This window comes from Tachypleus tridentatus, chromosome 7 (assembly GCF_004210375.1).
Source record: "Tachypleus tridentatus isolate NWPU-2018 chromosome 7, ASM421037v1, whole genome shotgun sequence".
In the NCBI taxonomy this organism is placed as follows: Eukaryota; Metazoa; Arthropoda; class Merostomata; order Xiphosura; family Limulidae; genus Tachypleus; species Tachypleus tridentatus.
This window is the reverse complement of record NC_134831.1, coordinates 114,020,487-114,040,500: the sequence shown is the minus strand read 5'-3', so window position 1 is coordinate 114,040,500 and position 20,014 is coordinate 114,020,487. Positions and strand designations below refer to the sequence as shown.

Sequence of the window (20,014 nt, the reverse complement as noted above, 5' to 3'; positions counted from 1 at the left end):
AGTGAAGAATAACATTTTGGTGTTGACCACTAAAATAACTATTTATGTATTTTTCACGTTATCATTTCAAAACTCCAATAATTTACAGTATGAATTTTAGAATAGCCTAAATATAAGTGTGCACTAAAATAAGTACATACGATAGCATATGTACATATCATTCGTTACATTTAAAAACATTAAATTTAATAACTTCACTCGAGGTCATTATTTAATATTGTTTGTACTTTTATGATTTTTCTTAAGTGTTGATTAGTAGTAAAATAATAATAAAACCGAATTATATTAAATGAAACATCGAGAATGGTAAATATAATATGACGAATAATATTTTCATTGTTAAGAATTTTGACATACCTTCCTGGATTAAATATATTTGTGAAGTACAAAAAAAACTAAAGAAACAATTATATTTTCAATATCTTAGATTTTCACATAGCTATCCTACGTATAATTATTTTCATCTTTTTTTTAATTCGTTTTATAAGTAGTTCAAGATTAAGTCGGCAGACTTACAACGCTAAAACAGTTTTAATACTATGGTGCACAGAGCACAAACATCCTATTCCCTATTACGTAGTTTTGCGCCTAACGACAATAAAAACGAACCTTTAAAGTATCTAATTATATGCAGCAAAAATACAAATATATTCACATTATATTCGACTTTCACTTTATTTGGAAAAGTGGTAAATCAGTCGTAGTCAAGGTATAATAAAATGTTGATTAACGACAGTTTTGTGTGTGTGTGTGATGAACAAATTGGGATGGGTTGAAACTGCCTGTTGTAGAAAAAACAGGTTTGTTTGTTTTTTATTGCTACACACGCGCCAGTCTGCACTATATGACGAAGTGATTATAAAAAGGTTTAGACTGAAGATTCCTCGTAGCACAGCAGTATGTCTGCAGACTTACGGCGGTAGAAACGGTTTCGAAACCCATGATGAGCAGTGCACAGCCAGCGCATTGTGTAGCTTCGTGCTTAACTACAAAGAAACAAAGTTAGAATAAAACACATGTGCAGTTAATATTCTAAGAATTTTAAGGTTGTACCTCGGTCTGGGCATTTCGACTAGAACAATGTGAAACAAAACTTTAAAAGAACAAGCCTAGAAAGTATATAATCAAATAAAAAGTTACTATTAAACATATTGCACGCTAGATGGCAGTTAAAACTTTATGACCGAACATAATACGGTAATTTGTTTTTCTAACCATTTTGTTAGTAGTTTGAAAAACATTCATAAGATACTAGAATACATTTCATCCATTAACCCCACTTTGTAAAGCCAACATAAAAATGACGTTTTACCGTGTAAAACTGATTGTCTCTTGTTTAGATTTCTTACAAAATCTTCAGAGAAATAATTCCTGTACAATTTCCGTCATTAAAATAAACTTGCTTAACATTGATTGATTTTCTCATTAATGTTTGATGTGTTCATTTCTTTGTCCTTCTTTCCGTACTCTGGAAACATGAAACATGTTTTAAAATAATATACCTGAATAAAGATACATTTTAAGACTAGCAGTAGAAGTTATTTCAGTTATTGTATATTTAAGCTATTCAAAAGCATACAAGTTGTTTGTTTTAAAGCAAAGCCACATTTTACTACTTGCTGAGTCCATCGCGGTAATAAAACCGGTAAGTCCAGAAACTTACCAATGTCCCACCGTGGGTCTTGAAAAAAATTATAACTTAGAAACTTCTAAACTATTGTAACAAATATATTTTAATCAGGTATTAATGTGACTTTATACTAGGCTTTACGTTTTCTCAAAATGTTGATACATTAGTAGTGTGTAAGCTGTTTCTTCGGAGTCACGTATTATTTTCATTAAGTCAGTGTTTCAGTTACTTAAAAATATCAAAACATTGCGCTGACAAGAAATAGTATACGAAACAGAAGTTTATTTTTAACATAAACATTATTCCTTTACAAGTAATTACAATCATACCAACTAAAACATTTTCTATACCCCCACAAGTGCACTTAAAACATCAACATTGTTCGTAAGCCCATTGGAGCTTTCTCATGAAACTGGGCCCTAATTGGAAAAGTCGTAACTTCACAGTTTCGTCATGTCCGGTTTAATTGTCTACACTGTTCCATACTGATAGTGTCAAGTTAAAACAACCTATAAATGAAAAGATACTGCCAAACGCAGCTAATTTTTATCTCTTATCCAGCTCAAATGTATCTTCATTGTTTGTACAAACAGATAATTACGTGAATGTGTTTGAAAGTTGTGACGTCAGATGAACGTTTGTTTGGGTACAATTATCTCATGCTAAAATTAATCTCTCGTCAGTACTTAAAATTAGTTTTCATAATTTCTCGAAGAGTTCATTCCTATTTATATTTACGTTTGTAACTTTCTATTTGTGTTCTGGTAGGTACATCACGTATGTGTGGCCAATTTTTTTTTAAACGTGGGTGAATATAGACCTACTTTCAACCGATTTGTGCTTCCGTTTTCTTGTCTCATTGCTTAATGCTTGGTAATATTGCGCATATGTAAACAGTTAAAATGATTCACCAATCTTACCCATATATATATGCATATATATATATAGATAGATATCTGTGCGCATTTCTTTTTACAGAAAATGGCTTTGAAAACGACAGTAGCGAGATAGAGGTACTGACAAGAAACTTTGGTTTTTTCAGATGTTCGCACAAAACCACACAACTAATTTTGACTTTATAGACGTCTATTCGTCAACACTCACCAACAAACAAATGTTGGGCTACTCTAACTTAATAGTGGAATATGACCGCCACTCTTATAACGCACAAACGGTCTCGAACAGTAGGGCGCGATTTTTTCTCTTTTTGCATCATTGCGACACGAGCCTTGGACCTTTAGATCAACACTACATCTCGCCAAATGTTAAAAATGATGGCACGTCTTTCTCGTACACCATAGGAAAGGTACAATTCCAAAACTTTTGTTTTCACTGGCTTAACAAAAATGGCCATCCTGATTGTAAGAATTTAAAACGTTTTCGTACAAAATGGATGTTAATTTGGTCATTGCACATAGGTTTAGAAATCATTTTTGTACAAGATATTTGTAATTTATTGGCAGTCATTTTAACCAACAACAGGGTCGTGGGTTGTTCTCAAGTTGTTCCCCAAACACTAAACTGTCAGTGGTAGGGTGCTGTCCTCTGGCTTATTTTACTTTGGTCAGTAGTTCAAAATTTAGGATAGAGGTAAACAGCTTAAGTATTTTTGTCATAATACAGTCATAAACAGACTCGCAATCTGAGGGTCGCGGGTTCGAATCCCAGTCGCGCCAAACACGCTTACCCTTTCAGCCGTGGGGACATTATAAGTGACGGCCAATTCCACTATTCGTTAGTAAAAGAGTAGCTCAAAAGTTGGCGGTGGGTGGTGATGACTAGCTGTCTTCCCTCTAGTATCACATTGCTAACTTAGGGATGGCTAGCGCAGATAGCCCTCGTGCAGCTTTGCGCAAAATTCAAAATAAACAGCCATAACCAATAAGAAAGAGTTTTGATAAAACACAGATCTGTCGTATAGGCTACAAATGATTTAAAACAACAGTAAAAATAATGATCTTAGATACTCTATTCCTAGAGTATTACTTATTGTCTTAGATACTCTATTCCTAGAGTATTACTTATTGTCTTAGATACTCTATTCCTAGAGTATTACTTATTGTCTTAGATACTCTATTCCTAGAGTATTACTTACTGTCTTAGATACTCTATTCCTAGAGTATTACTTATTGTCTTAGATACTCTATTCCTAGAGTATTACTTATTGTCTTAGATACTCTATTCCTAGAGTATTACTTATTGTCTTAGATACTCTATTCCTAGAGTATTACTTATTGTCTTAGATACTCTATTCCTAGAGTATTACTTATTGTCTTAGATACTCTATTCCTAGAGTATTACTTATTGTCTTCGATACTCTATTCCTAGAGTATTACTTATTGTCTTTAAGAAGATCTGATTTCATTCATTTGAACTTATATGTTCTACCTCCTGACCTTCAAGTAAAATAACTACAAAAACACAGCAACGTAGTTTAACAAACTTTCATTTCTGCCAACAGCGCAGTAATGTTTTGTTATAGCAAAGCCACAACGAGCTGTCTGCTGTGCCCTCTGAGGGGATTCAAACCCCTGATTTTAGCGTTGTAAATCCGAAAACTTACTGCTATCCCGTCAGGGACCGAGCAGTAACTAAAACAGGATGAGTGCAGAAGACGCCCGTGCGCAAAATGGTAAAGGGCCGGAAAAATGACCGAAACGGCAAATATCTAGACACAGGAAGAAAATTCAAAACACATATAAACTTGTTTAGTGTGACATGTTTTGTGGGACCTAAACATCAGCAGGCGCATGCCTTCTATACGGATTAAACCGGTAGCTATAACAGTAATACAAATTCAATTTGGATTTTATTCTAAGAATAACTCAAGAAATTAATAAAAATAATTTTAAACTCTGTTACTCTTAATGTCATGTATAAAGCAACAAAGTACAATCTGGAGTAATTACTGCAGTAGCACAACACAATCTGGAGTAATTACTACAGTAGCACAGTACAATCTGGAGCAATTACTACACTAGCACAACACAATCTGGAACAATTACTACAGTAGCACAACACAATCTGGAGTAATTACTATACTAGCACAACACAATCTGGAACAATTACTACAGTAGCACAACACAATCTGAAGTAATTACTACAGTAGCACAGTACAATCTGGAGCAATTACTATACTAGCACAACACAATCTGGAACAATTACTACAGTAGCACAACACAATCTGAAGTAATTATTACAGTAGCACAACACAATCTGAAGTAATTATTACAGTGGCACAACACATTCTAAAGTAATTATTACAGTAGCACAACACATTCTGAAGTAATTATCACACTCGAAAATACAATCTGGAGTTACTATTATATAACGTCGCGAAATGCAGTTTGGAGTAACTATTACACCCATACAGTCTGGAATAATTATTCCAGATAGAAAATAAAATCTATAGCAGTTACTACAGTTGTGACTTGTGATAGCTATGATAGATCAGGAAATACCAATGTGCAGTAACTATTACAGTAACAAAATACAATTCTGAGTAATATTCAGGGACATTTAAAATCTGAGGAGGAGGAAGTATTTTATAATAGGGTTTGACTTAAAGTTTTAAGAACTTTGTATTGTTGTTTGGTCTCATGGTCTGGAACATTCTCAAACGTTTTATGTATGTATACAATCATATGATACGAGAGGTTAGAGGTAGTTACGAGTACGTTAGAGTAATTTAAGGAGTCCTTTGTTTGTTTGTTTGGGAATTTCGCACAAAGCTACTCGAGGGCTATCTGTGCTAGCGATCCCTAATTTAGCAGTGTAAGACTAGAGGGAAGGCAACTAGTCATCACCACCCACCGTCAACTCTTGGGCTACTCTTTTACCAACGAATAGTGGGATTGACCGTCACATTATACACCCCCACGGCTGGGAGGGCGAGCATGTTTAGCGCGACGCGGGCGCGAACCCGCGACCCTCGGATTACGAGTCGCACGCCTTACGCGCTAGGCCATGCCGGGCCACTTTAAGGAGTCAACAAATTTACTTGTCAGTAAATGAGTAAATAATGCATTAATTTGTCAACTAGTTAGTTCAGTCATGTAAATATTGAGTTTTGGTTTCGATGAAACAATCGAGATACAAAACCAACAAGAAGTAAAATTTCAGTCAGATGTAGTTTGTTTGTAAAGTTAGGTAACTTCAAATATGTAAACATGGAACGTAAAATTGAACCAATAAAACACTGTTCTCGTTCCGTGGTCTGGAATCTTTGTAACGTATAATTGAATAGAACTAATTAATTAATGGAGTATCTCTGCGTTTGTAACACTTGTTATAACCGTTATTAAAGAACAAGTTATAAATGAATTACGAATTTCTGTCTCAATTCACAATTTCCACTATTTTAAGGTTTAAAGTGGTTATATTTCTACCTTCTGACAGCTGTGTTTATTTAGAGACGAAAATAAAGATATGTTTTTCTTTATGTATTTCATAACACTGACTTCAGTATATATCTTGAACACATCTGTAATGAGTTAAATTACCCGTTTTGAACTTTGTTTCACATTTTTTTAAAAGATCTAATAGGCTAGACTTCAAAAGGACCTCTGTGCTAACACCTTTCGTATTAATCCTTGAACGAACGCACGTGAAGTTCGTATGCCAGGAGAGGGCGCTGTAATCATCAAACTTTCGGAAAAAAAAATAGTTTAATAAGTCGATAAGCACATGTAAATATTCAGTTCGTGCGTAAACCTCAGTGTAGTTGGAGTACATGTTAAAAAGGTTAAACAAAGACAGTAATATTAACTAATCTACATTGTGAGAATGTATGATTTTTATTAGAGAACATTTCGATATAATCTTTTGAACAGATAATAACGTTATAAGGAGTTAACTGTTTGTTAAAAGTAGAAAAAAAAGGTAATAATTACATAATTATAGACCATTTTGGGATAGTTTGTACATTTGCCGTTTCTGAGGTATTACGTGACTCGTAGTAAATATTAAACGACAACGACCAGGGTTCTGTCCTTCAGCGACGAGACCTTACAAACCGACAACGATGATTTCGACCATAAACGATCTCTTGGTCCGGCTGGTGTTGGTGTTTCTATTGAAAGGACTCATTAACCTGAACGGCGTTACAGGACTCATTCATGGTAACTCTATTGTTTCCATAACTGCCATAGTTTTAATTTTTCTCTATATATTTCCATCGTCTAAAATAAGCTATTTTACCGGTATTTATTTTCTTAGATATTCTGCGTTTTATTTAAATAATATCACTATTTCATATACCACTCCCCCTCCAAGTTGTTCAGCGATAAAACTGAGGGATGACACCACAAAAATTCTAGTTTCAATCCTCTCGTTGGGCACAACCTAGACAATCATCGTATAGCTGTTCGTTTAACAACAAATTTCGTGAATTTTAGTTCGTTTTTTATTTAACAGCAAATTAACCTATATAATTTTATCTGGATAATCATACTGTGAGCTGTGACGATATTACTATTGGAAGCATAATTTCCGGTCCTCACTTACGACTTTTCAAGAGTAATATTATTCGCTTCTGTAAACAAATCTAGTTCTGACATTTCTCGCAAAGTGGGGATTTTGTGGGAGTATTTATACAGTGATATATTAGCAATTGCTAGGATGAATGAATTTATGTCGGCTAGTGTGAAATTCTGGGGTCTGGCCCACCTCAGCAACAGTCTCCCCCTCGAGTTGGTCTTGTTTGAAAGACAGGTTCGGTGAAAAACAAAAATTAACTTTCTCATCACAGGTTAAGTGCGCATGTCGCTTAAAAAAAGAATACCAGGTCATAGGTGTATAATTACAGTTATATATCAAAATATACAGTATGTCATTTAATTACTTATAGTAGTAAAGCCCTTGGTTTCTTCATAAAATCTTTGTTTCATCCACTTGTACTAACAGTTCATCTGACATATTGAGAAACACACGATATGATCACGTATTTTAATCTTACTTATAGATAATGTCCACAATTATATTATTCCACAATAAATGCTAATAAAACCAATCAAACCTTCAGTTTTAGACTACCAGCATCACTGGGTTTTCACGTTTCGTTTCTTTCTTCAAGAACAGCTCAGTTTCCTTTTATAAGTTCAGAAAATAAGGTTAGGTTAAACAGCTACAGAAACGTTGATATTACAAATATGTATATAGGACCGTTCACGTTACCACTATGTATATAGGATCGTTCACGTTACCACTCTATGTATATAGGATCGTTCACGTTACCACTCTATGTATATAGGATCGTTCACGTTACCACTCTATATATGTATATAGGATCGTTCACGTTACCACTCTATGTATATAGGATCGTTCACGTTACCACTCTATGTATATAGGATCGTTCACGTTACCACTCTATATATGTATATAGGATCGTTCACGTTACCACTCTATATATGTATATAGGATCGTTCACGTTACCACTCTATATATGTATATAGGATCGTTCACGTTACCACTCTATATATGTATATAGGATCGTTCACGTTACCACTCTATGTATATAGGATCGTTCACGTTACCACTCTATATATATATAGGATCGTTCACGTTACCACTCTATATATGTATATAGGATCGTTCACGTTACCACTCTATATATGTATATAGGATCGTTCATGTTACCACTCTATGTATATAGGATCGTTCACGTTACCACTCTATGTATATAGGAACGTTCACATTACCACTATGTATATGTATATAGGAATGTTCACGTCATATTACTACTATCTACAGGAACGTTGACACTGCATTACTATTATATAGGAACGTTGACATTAAATCACTGTATGTATAGTAAAGTTTACATTACATTACTACTATATATATGAACGTTGGCATATTAGTACTACACATAGGAACGGTGAAATTATGTTACTACTATGCTTAGGAATGTTGACATTGTATTACTACTATATATAAGAACGTTGATATTATATTATTAATATATATGAGCGTTAATAATATATTACTACTTTACATAAGAACACTGACATCATATTATTGCTATAAATAGGAACATTGAAATTATACTAGTAGTATATGTAGGAACGTTCACATTGCATGACTACTATATATAGAACGTTGATATTACATTACTACTATAAACAGGAACGTTGAAATTATATTAGTAGTATATATAGGAACGTTCACACTGCATGACTACTATATATAGAACGTTGGTATTACATTACTACTATAAACAGGAATGTTGAAATTATATTAGTAGTATATATAGGAACGTTCACATTGCATTACTACTATATATATAGAACGTTGGTATTACATTACTAATATATATAGGAACGTTGAAATTATATTAGTAGTATATATAGGAACGTTCACACTGCATTACTACTGTATATAGAACGTTGATATTACATTACTACTATAAACAGGAACGTTGAAATTATATTACTACTATATATAGGAACGTTCACACTGCATGACTACTATATATAGAACGTTGGTATTACATTACTACCATAAACAGAAACGTTGAAATTATATTAGTAGTATATATAGGAACGTTCACATTGCATGACTACTATATATAGAACGTTGGTATTACATTACTACTATAAACAGGAACGTTGAAATTATATTAGTAGTATATATAGGAACGTTCACATTGCATTACTACTATATATATAGAACGTTGGTATTACATTACTACTATAAACAGGAATGTTGAAATTATATTAGTGGTATATATAGGAACGTTCACACTGCATGACTACTATATATAGAACGTTGGTATTACATTACTACTATAAACAGGAACGTTGAAATTATATTAGTAGTATATATAGGAACGTTCACATTGCATTACTACTATATATAGAACGTTGGTATTACATTACTACTATAAACAGGAACGTTGAAATTATATTAGTAGTATATATAGGAACGTTCACATTGCATTACTACTGTATATAGAACGTTGATATTACATTACTACTATAAACAGGAACGTTGAAATTATATTAGTAGTATATATAGGAACGTTCACATTGCATGACTACTATATATAGAACGTTGATATTACATTACTACTATAAACAGGAACGTTGAAATTATATTAGTAGTATATATAGGAACGTTGAAATTATATTAGTAGTATATATAGGAACGTTCACATTGCATTACTACTGTATATAGAACGTTGATATTACATTACTACTATAAACAGGAACGTTGAAATTATATTAGTAGTATATATAGGAACGTTCACATTGCATTACTACTGTATATAGAACGTTGATATTACATTACTAATATATATAGGAACGTTGAAATTATATTAGTAGTATATATAGGAACGTTCACATTGCATTGCTACTGTATATAGAACGTTGATATTACATTACTAATATATATAGGAACGTTGACATCATATTACTACTATACATACAGGAAGTTTCACATTGCATTACTATTATATATAGGAGCATTAATATTATATTACCACTACACGTAAGAACGTTGGCGTTATATTACTGCTATATACACGAACGTTAATGTGTGCATTACTAATATATATAGGAATGTTGACATCACATCACTACTATAAATAGGAACGTTGCCATTAGATTACTACTGTATATAGGAACGTTGACATTATATTACTACTATATATAGGAACGTTGACATTATATTACTGCTATATATAAGAACGTTGACATCACATCACTACTATAAATAGGAACGTTGACATTATATTACTACTGTATATAGGAACGTTGACATTATATTACTACTATATATAGGAACGTTGACATTATATTACTACTATATATAGGAACGTTGACATTATATTACTGCTATATATAAGAACGTTGACATTATATTACTGCTATATATAAGAACGTTGACATTATATTACTACTGTATATAAGAACGTTGACATTATATTACTGCTATATATAAGAACGTTGACATTATATTACTACTATATATAGGAACGTTGACATTATATTACTGCTATACATAAGAACGTTGACATTATATTACTACTATATATAAGAACGTTGACATTATATTACTGCTATATATAGGAACGTTGACATTATATTACTGCTATATATAAGAACGTTGACATAACATCACTACTATAAATAGGAACGTTGACATTATATTACTACTGTATATAGGAACGTTGACATTATATTACTACTGTATATAGGAACGTTGACATTATATTACTACTGTATATAGGAACGTTGACATTATATTACTACTATATATAGGAACGTTGACATTATATTACTGCTATATATAAGAACGTTGACATTATATTACTGCTATATATAAGAACGTTGACATTATATTACTACTGTATATAAGAACGTTGACATTATATTACTACTATATATAAGAACGTTGACATTATATTACTGCTATATATAAGAACGTTGACATTATGTTACTGCTATATATAAATAAATATTAAAGCTCTATATATAATTCTGATTAGATCTTTCAAGTGTACGCACTTTTATCTCTACTCTCAGGCGTTCCTATACGTTTTTATTGTCATTTAAACAAGTATAAATATATACGTAGGTACGTATACCACCTTTTAACCGCAGCATAGTAACTCATAGAATATCAGAGTATTTTTTTCAAGTGCAAACTTTTAGCTCATTCCTCCATATCTTAACCGATTTGAGATCTAATTACAGCCGCGGCTATTGGAGACTCTCTCTCATTATGAATTTGTTCACCCTTAGTTAACATGTGTTAACGTTCATCCCTCCTAATTAGTGAAAATGCTTTTAGATGTTTTATTTAATAGTTTCATTGTTGTCTGTTCTATTTATAATGGTAACTTATGTAACTTTTAAGGACACTGAATAATATTGCAGATAAAAAAAAAAACATGTATAGTCAACTGGTTTACCCAAAGCATGTGACCTATTTCAAAGAATGGTCAACAATCCAGTGCTTAAAATCTTTAATAAAACCACTTTAAAACGAATATATTCAACTTTGTCTCAAATTAAAGAAAAGTTATCAGGCTTTACCGAACTTAGGGCAAAGGTTAACAATATGTATGGAATAAGATTCATCAAAGCTTTGATAATGTTTTTATGTAGTATTGATGGAAAATAAAAATAAAATTTCCAGAACCGTCTGATTTCTAGGAGCTGAATATTAGAACACATAGCTTATATCATGCACTTTCTTCGTGAAAACCTTTTAACCGTAAAGTTACCTACGGTTTATATAGACCCATTTGGTGTTCGAGACATTTTTTCTGGAGTATTTATTCACCAACTTGTTTGTGGGTTCACGATTCCGTTTGTTACAGAGATCGTAATGACATGCGAGTCACACATGAAAACAACAAAGATCACTGTTACTCTTCATATCACTAGCCTTGCTTTTTATATTATTTATATTAAATTTTATACGAAAGCTGCTCGACGGTTACTTGTGCTAACCGTTCCTAATTTAGAAGTGATAGACTAGAGAAAGGTAGCTAGCCAAGATCACCCACCGCCAACTCTTGGACTACTCTTTTAACATCGACAATTGGGATTGATCGTAATATTATAAAACCCTTCCAGCTGAAAGGACGAGCATGTTTAGGGAAATGATTCAATCCCACGACCCCCAGATTTCAGGTTGTGTACCCTGACTATCAAGCCACGTTAGATCTTGCAGTATACTATACACAGACCACAACATGAATTTGTTAGGATTTCTCAGATACGAACCTGTGAAATACACTGTCATCTTTGAACATGAAATCAACCTAATTTCGTGAGGTAATATTTTAAGTTTCGTTCACATGAATCTCTACAACGGTAATACACACACAATTAACACAACTCCAGCGTAACACACGTTACATTAAGCCTAACTGTACTCGTGGCTCTATCAAAATCTAATTAAGGTTTATGATTAATTAACTTTTATTATTTTTTACTTGCCTTCCCAGCACCTCTAAATTTTATCTCAATAAATCACTGACAATGCACACTGTTTATATGCAATATGATTATGTTATAAGATGTATTTTTGTTTGAACATCTTAATTCAAAAGACAGAATATAAACATAAAGTTTTTCTTTAAGCTACTGCTGTACATATTTATATAAAGTGCTTAACATGCGGTTAAATTACGTTTCAAAAATCTTAATTGAATCAAATTTTTGTTGTTTTTCTCTCGTAATGACGAAAAGGTCATTGGGTGCCCTCTAATAGCATAGATGAAATTGAAATAGAGAAATATTTTCAGTTTTTCGTACATGAAGTAGGTACACATATATTCAAAAATGTTTATGTAAAATGTTACATTATATGGGTTTAACGAAAGCTATTAGTTAACTGAAACATGGTTAAGAACCAACATGTTCAATTATGAAAAAAATATAGCATGTTTTTAATTATATGTTGTTGTTTTGTTTTTCTGATAATTCAAACTGTCCTCGCGGGCCTGCCCTGGTCTAATGGTCAGAGCACAATACTCACAATTTGCGGAATCGAGTAACGTTCCATAACATGTTTACCCTTTCAGCCGTGGTTGCTATAATGTGACAGTTAATTTTAATTTTCGTCGGTAATAAGGTGTGAGAGAACTGTCGATAGGTGGTGTTGAGTCGCTTCCTTCTGTCACTTTAAACGAAAGAGCCCTCGAAGAGCTTGGCGCGAAATTAAACATTCAGCTCTCACGTACTCGAATAAAACAGATATTAGGACAACAATAGAAAATATTTATTTGATGGTTCTTAAACTTAATGTGAACTCACTTGTGGAATAAATATATTGACTAATCTCTGACGTAACCATCTCCAGAAGATGGTTCGCGCGAGTAACATTTAAAAAAAAAAAATTTTCATTCATTGTTCACATAAAAGATAACAGAAACCGAAAATATTTACAATTTATTGTAATTAAATGGCAAATGATTTTTTGTTATTCCAAACGCTTTGCAATAATAGTACGTATAAAATAACGTGATAATGCACATGCGCGATTCGTTCATGAAATACTTTTCCGTTTTTACGGAGTATGCAGAAGGGCTAATAGGGTAAAAATTATTCATAAGTGATGAATTTTTATTTGTGAACTATATACGGTATATGTAAAACATTCATAACATCCTAATTATATACAGTTCTCGAAAAAACACATACTGATGCACGCCATTATAAAATCACTTTCATTTTTTCAGTCAGAGAATGGTGGATAAATAAATAAATAATGTTTTTAATTGATACTTGAGATGAAATTATAAATTAATTTCTCCCCAGCTACTAGTATGTATATATATCAGATGCAGATTGCTGTGTTATAACTGAAAATGATTATAGAATTTGCTCTTTCTGGTAAGATACACTACTGATAGGGCCCAGCATGGCCAAGCGTGTTAAGGCGTGCGACTCGTAATCCCAGGGTCGCGGGTTCTCATCCCCATCGCGCCAAACATGCTCGCCCTTTCAGCCGTGGGGACGTTATAATGTGACGGTCAATCCCACTATTCGTTGGTAAAAGAGTAGCCCAAGAGTTGGCGGTGGGTTGTGATGACTAGCTGCCTTCCCTCTAGTCTTACACTGCTGAATTAGGGACGGCTAGCACAGATAGCCTTCGAGGAGCTTTGTGCGAAATTAAAAAAACAAACAAACAAATACACGGCTGAGTGTCTACTTTCTACGTTAACGTGTTTATTTTTTTTTCATTGTTGACACTACGTTTTTGCCACTGCTATCCAGCAGCGCATCTTCTACTGATAATAATTTCCGATCAGAATAAATTATGTAGTCAGAGCAAAAATGTACCTGACAAGTAATATAGCTACATGTGCATACTTCTCATGTATTCTTACTTATTTAAGATAAGTATTCACTGTTTCATCAGTTGGACACCCTTGCTATTAACGACATTTTGGGCTATAAATCTAAATAACGGCTGTCAATACTTTTATTTGTTGTTTTGAATCCGCGCAAAACTACTAGACAGCTATAACCGCTGGTAGTCTCTAATTTACTTAATTAACATTACCCACTGCCAATTCTTGCGCTACTCTTTAATCAACATTATAACGCCCCAAAGCTGAAAAAGCGAGTATGTTCAATAACGAGGGTCCGAACCCGTGATCCGCAGATTACGAGACAAGTGCCCTAACCACCAGGCCTTTCAAGGACCATTGATACTATGACCACAATAAAAGAAAACAATAACTCTCTCAAATGGTAGTCAGTTCGTCTATAAAACGTAACTAAAAAACTTAGTGAATACAAAATGATTAATATTATTATTTACCTGCATCAATTGTAAGAATATATATAAGTATTAAACTTCATACTTTCAATTGTGAAACAGAACGTGTAGTTTTTCTAGATATATTTAAAACAGAAAGTGCTTATTTCTTCAACAGTTACATAAATAATTACTCTCGTCAACAAGGTATATGAACCCTGATGACGGTTATCAATACATTGTTTTATATTATCTAACATGTTAATTGTTTTCGTTGTCTTTAATTTCATTTTCATAATACGAAAGGGAGAGTTTTACTTATTCGTCTTAAGAAACAAACAAAACTTATTTCAGAGTTATTTCTACCTTAAGAATGCGGCTGGGCATGGCCTAGCATTTAGCGTGTCCAAACTATGCATCTTAAGGGTCATGGCTTGAGTCCGCGATATGCTGGCGAATATACTTCACACTTGCAGCTGTGGACGCGTTATTCAGATTAGGGTAGTTGTGCAGACGGCGGGTGCTGTTCACTGGCTTTGGTCTGAGCTCAGTCGCTTAGCCAACAAATCGGGTTGGAAATGTCCAATTTTATATTGGTCTGAATGTTTTCTAACTAAGCCTTAAAGGTTCACTTAACTTGCAAGATGTTTCTTACCAAAATCTGAATTACCTTAAAGAATGGTTACTTTTCAAATACAGGTGTATTCGTTACCTGTCTGTCGCGATTATTTTTTAAATCACTCGACATTGAACAATATATTCAAAAAAGATCATTGGCACTGTAAGAAAACTGAAGGTCATAAAAAACGTTAAGGCTAATTTAATTTTTTGATACTTTTCCATCATACTCCCGTAAGTGTTGCTGTTAAGCCTGACATTTAAGATCATTTATATAATTAATTTTTATCACTACTTTGTCTTCACACTAAAGTAATAAACTTTTTTTTAGTGACACACAACTTAAAAACATAACTTTATTAGAAGTAACAATAACCAGTCTTTGATGTATGTCTAACGTTAATAATAAAATGTATTCAGCCTGATTTATATTATTAATCACTTACATATCTACAGTCTGGATTTAAACTAATGGATCTAAGTTCAAGTAAACAAGTTAATTCTTAAAAGACCAAACTAGCTTTCATGTTGCATTTATTCAATAAAGCAATGTATTTAACTTATTTTAAGGTCTACTTTAGTCTGAAGACAAACTAGTAATAATAAGAAATATAAAATAACTGGTTCTTAAACGTTAGGCTTAACAGCAACAGTCACAGGGGTATAATGGAAAACTACTATATTTTGTATACATTTAAAGTGAAAAATAATAGTGAAAGGTTAAAGTGGAATTGAAACGAATTCGAGAAAAACTGACATTAAAGTTTTACGTACCTGGATTGTTTAGTCATTCATATTCTTATAAACGCCATTTTGAATTCTTACTAGTCGACAACGATTTCACTGAAAACTACGAAGTCATTCGGTTTAATGAAACAATGACACCTGCAGAGACGTATTTTTGCATAATCTTTTTTATTTGTCGTTAGGCATTTTATTTACCAGGAGTTACATGAAGTTTCATCAAGATCGTTTTATATAGTGGTGTAGAGAGAGGATAAGAGAATAATTAACTTTTTTTAATATGTACTTTTAAGTATTTCAAACCACTAAACAGCACCCATCTTAAATATGTGTTACTCAAACTGAGGAAAATGTGAAATCACCGTGAGTAAATACTTATCTTAAAATGTTTTAATTCGTGTGAACTGTGAAAAAAGAAAAAGAAAAGCTCGAATCTCGAAGGAACTGCTTAGTGCTTTCACACGGAATTTATTATGACTAAAATACAACAACAGCAACGCTACCCAGTAGTTGATTAATTTTTTATGGAGCTTATCAACTATTCTATACTTAAAAATGAACAGTTTTTGTTTATTGAAATTAAACTAAATACTGTGTTCGAACCCGCAACCTCCAGATCATGAGTCGAGCGCCATGAAACGTGAAAATAAACTACCCTCCCCCCCACCAACTCTTGGGCTACTCTAAACAACAAATAGTAAGACTGACCATCACATTATAATGGAAAGGGTGAGTACGTTTGGGTTCGAAATTCAAACTCCTGAACCAAATGAAAGAACAACAATTTTGTTTTTGTTTTTGTTTTTTTCATACTAAACCTTACTCAGTATTAAACAACAATTTTCCAGAAACAAAGAAATTTGCGAAATAGAAGCACAGGATAACTGTTTAAATCATTAGGGAAAACTGTGAATTTATTGCACGATTCACTTCGTTTGGATAAATCGTAGAAAGTGAAAAATAGGTCAGAGAGTTGGTGTAGGTCTGGTATGGCCGTGGTGGTTAGGAAACTTGACTCGTGGGGGCTCGAATCCCATCACGGTACATGCTCGCTCTTTCAGCAGTGGGGGAATAACAATGTCACGTTCAATTCCACTGTTCGATTAAAGTGGCTCAAGAGTTGACGGTGGGTGATGCTAACTAAATGCTTTTTCTCTTGTCTATCATTTCTAAATTACGAATTGTTAGCGCAGATAGTTCTCGATTAGCTTTGCACAAAATACAACAAAGAAATAAACAGTTGGCTTGAAATAGGTATATCTATCAATCAATCTTACAGAACACTAAAAAATTATCGCTACATCGAATGCGAGTAAAAGATATAATAAACGAAGTCAAAATAAAAAAAGAGTCGAATTAATCATAAAAACATTGGAGATTATAACACTTTTCTGATTGTTTATTATTATTATTTGAATATGTTATGTGACATTATAAATATTTGTTTTTAATCTTTATGATAGATGTTGTTGTTTCCCAAACTACGCGTGTTGAAGAGAACGCAGAATCGATCCCCGGATTTTAGCGAAATAATCCAGTTAACTTACTGCTGGTCCACAGGGAAACATCTGTGACAGCTTGAACTTTTATAAGTGTTATTGAAACATGTTGTTTTAATATGAGTTGAAGTTAACAAAGCAATGAGGTTTACCAACTATACGTCTCCCGCTAGTACAACGGTAAGTCTCCGGATTTACGACCCTAAAATCAGGGGTTCGATTCCCATCGGTGGACTCAGCAGATAACCCGATGTGGCGTTACTATAAGAGAAACACCAACACACATTTTATCAGGTATAAAAATGAAAACCAAATTTGATTATGAATTAAATTTAACTATATTTTCTCTAATTAATTTGTTGGAGAATTTAAGTCGATTAATAAAAACGTCATTTCAGGTTTTTATTCTGCCTGCCACGTGTCACTGACCGCGAGACCTTCCGTTCCTTACAAATAGCTTTACTAAGATTTGATAATTACAAATAAGCAGAGTTGACGTTAAGCGTGTTATCAGAGATGTTAATTAAGGGTAGGAGAGTAGGCCTAACTGTTTGGAAAAGCTTGCTAAATTTCTTTATGTCACTAGTTCGTTGATTATACTTAGCTGCTGTGGGATATATTTACATGATGTTTGTACATCTTATTACCTGTTATTTCTCGAATAATACAACAAAATAATTCAGGCAACTTGATCATTATATAGTGTGTTATTCACTAGATGGCGCTATTAAAACAAATTATTCGGATTGCATCTTGTATTCCCTAATTTTCTATTTCTGAAGGTAAACAATCTACCGACAAGCTTGACCCCCCTCATTCTGATACTTTAAAACTACAGGGTGTCCATGGCGTCTGGAACCATAGACACTTCAGAGCATTTTGCTGAACGTGTTCCACATACTGTCCTTGTAAACACGTTTGGATTAACTGGACCTACTCATTGCGCCATGATCTGTCACGTATGTGAAATTGAGGAAACCACCTGTTGCTTGGGATGCCGTGTTGAGAGAGAATACATTGATATAGAGAAACTTAAGTTATAAACGATTTCTGCTGTATAACCTCAAATTTTCTTATAAAGTTTCATTTTAACTTGTTCATGGTTAAAGTTGCTGCTGACACGTGCAACACCGGTGATGGTTACAGTGAACACTTACAACACTTGTAATGGTTATTGTGAACGCGTATAACACATGTGATGGTTACGGTAGACGTGCACAACACATGTGATGGTTACGATGGACATGTATAATACTTGTGATGGTTACAGCAAACATGTACAGCACATGTGATGGTTACAGCAGACATGCACAGCACATATGAGGGTTATGACTTACAACGGGCATGTGTAACATTTGTAGTTACAGCAGACATGCACAACACATGTGATGGTTACGATGGACACGTATAATACTTGTGATGGTTACAGCAGACATGTACAGCACATGTGATGGTTACAGCAGACATGCACAGCACATATGAGGGTTATGACTTACAACGGGCATGTGTAACATTTGTAATTGTTACAGCAGACATGCACAACACATGTGATGGCTACATGGACTTCATATTAATCAAGATTTAAGTTCAAGATGTTTTTTTATTGAAAATAAATATTTTTTATTCTCTTTTATAGAATATCGTTTTAACGACACGTCATCAGAAATGTTTGTGAGATAGTCACAGAAATCTAACACTGAATTTCAGTGTTATAAGCCCTGAATTTTACCGCTCAGTTTCCGGGGGGGTTATTTCCTAGTAACACATAATACATTTGTTGTTACTAGTATTTCGTATTCTGTGAATTTTGTTGTTGTTAGGTGCTAAATTCGTAAAATGTAGATACTTTAATACATATGTACCTAAATAATGAGCGTTGTATGCTATTACGTATCTAAGAGTCATCCTAACAAAGCGTCCATTCCTCTCCTTTTCTGACCAGTGTTTCGTTTCTGCCATCCATGATCCATCCATTCACTTTCAGTTCAAAGCTATTCAGTATCGACTGATTTATTTGTTAAAATCTCAGTCTCTTTAGTTAACGTTATAATAGTTTAATATTATAAATACCTTCAGATTTATAACTTAACATTTTACAGAAAATCTCTTTTATTTAATCTTTATAGGATTTATTGAAGATTCTTTCTTCTATAAAATAGTATAAAATTTTCATTTTATATTGAATCTTTTTTATTCTATCCATCTACATTATTTAATAAGTGGTCTTTACAAAGAAAAATTTGAAATTAATCTGCGTAATTTCGCTCGGAATGACTAGGTGGTTAAGGCATTTGACTTGTAA

At 33.2% G+C, this 20,014-nt stretch overlaps 1 protein-coding gene across 1 annotated transcript in view; it reads left to right on the top strand.

Annotated features, from left to right (window-relative positions):
- Positions 1-6,326: 6,326 nt before the first annotated feature.
- The window catches only part of LOC143256432 (BMP-binding endothelial regulator protein-like), a 68,040-nt gene continuing 54,352 nt past the window's right edge, over positions 6,327-20,014 (top strand). The window contains exon 1 of the mRNA XM_076513660.1: positions 6,327-6,750. Coding sequence (XP_076369775.1) covers positions 6,654-6,750 — 97 coding nt within the window. The 5' untranslated portion in view covers positions 6,327-6,653. The remainder of the gene's footprint in view (positions 6,751-20,014) is intronic.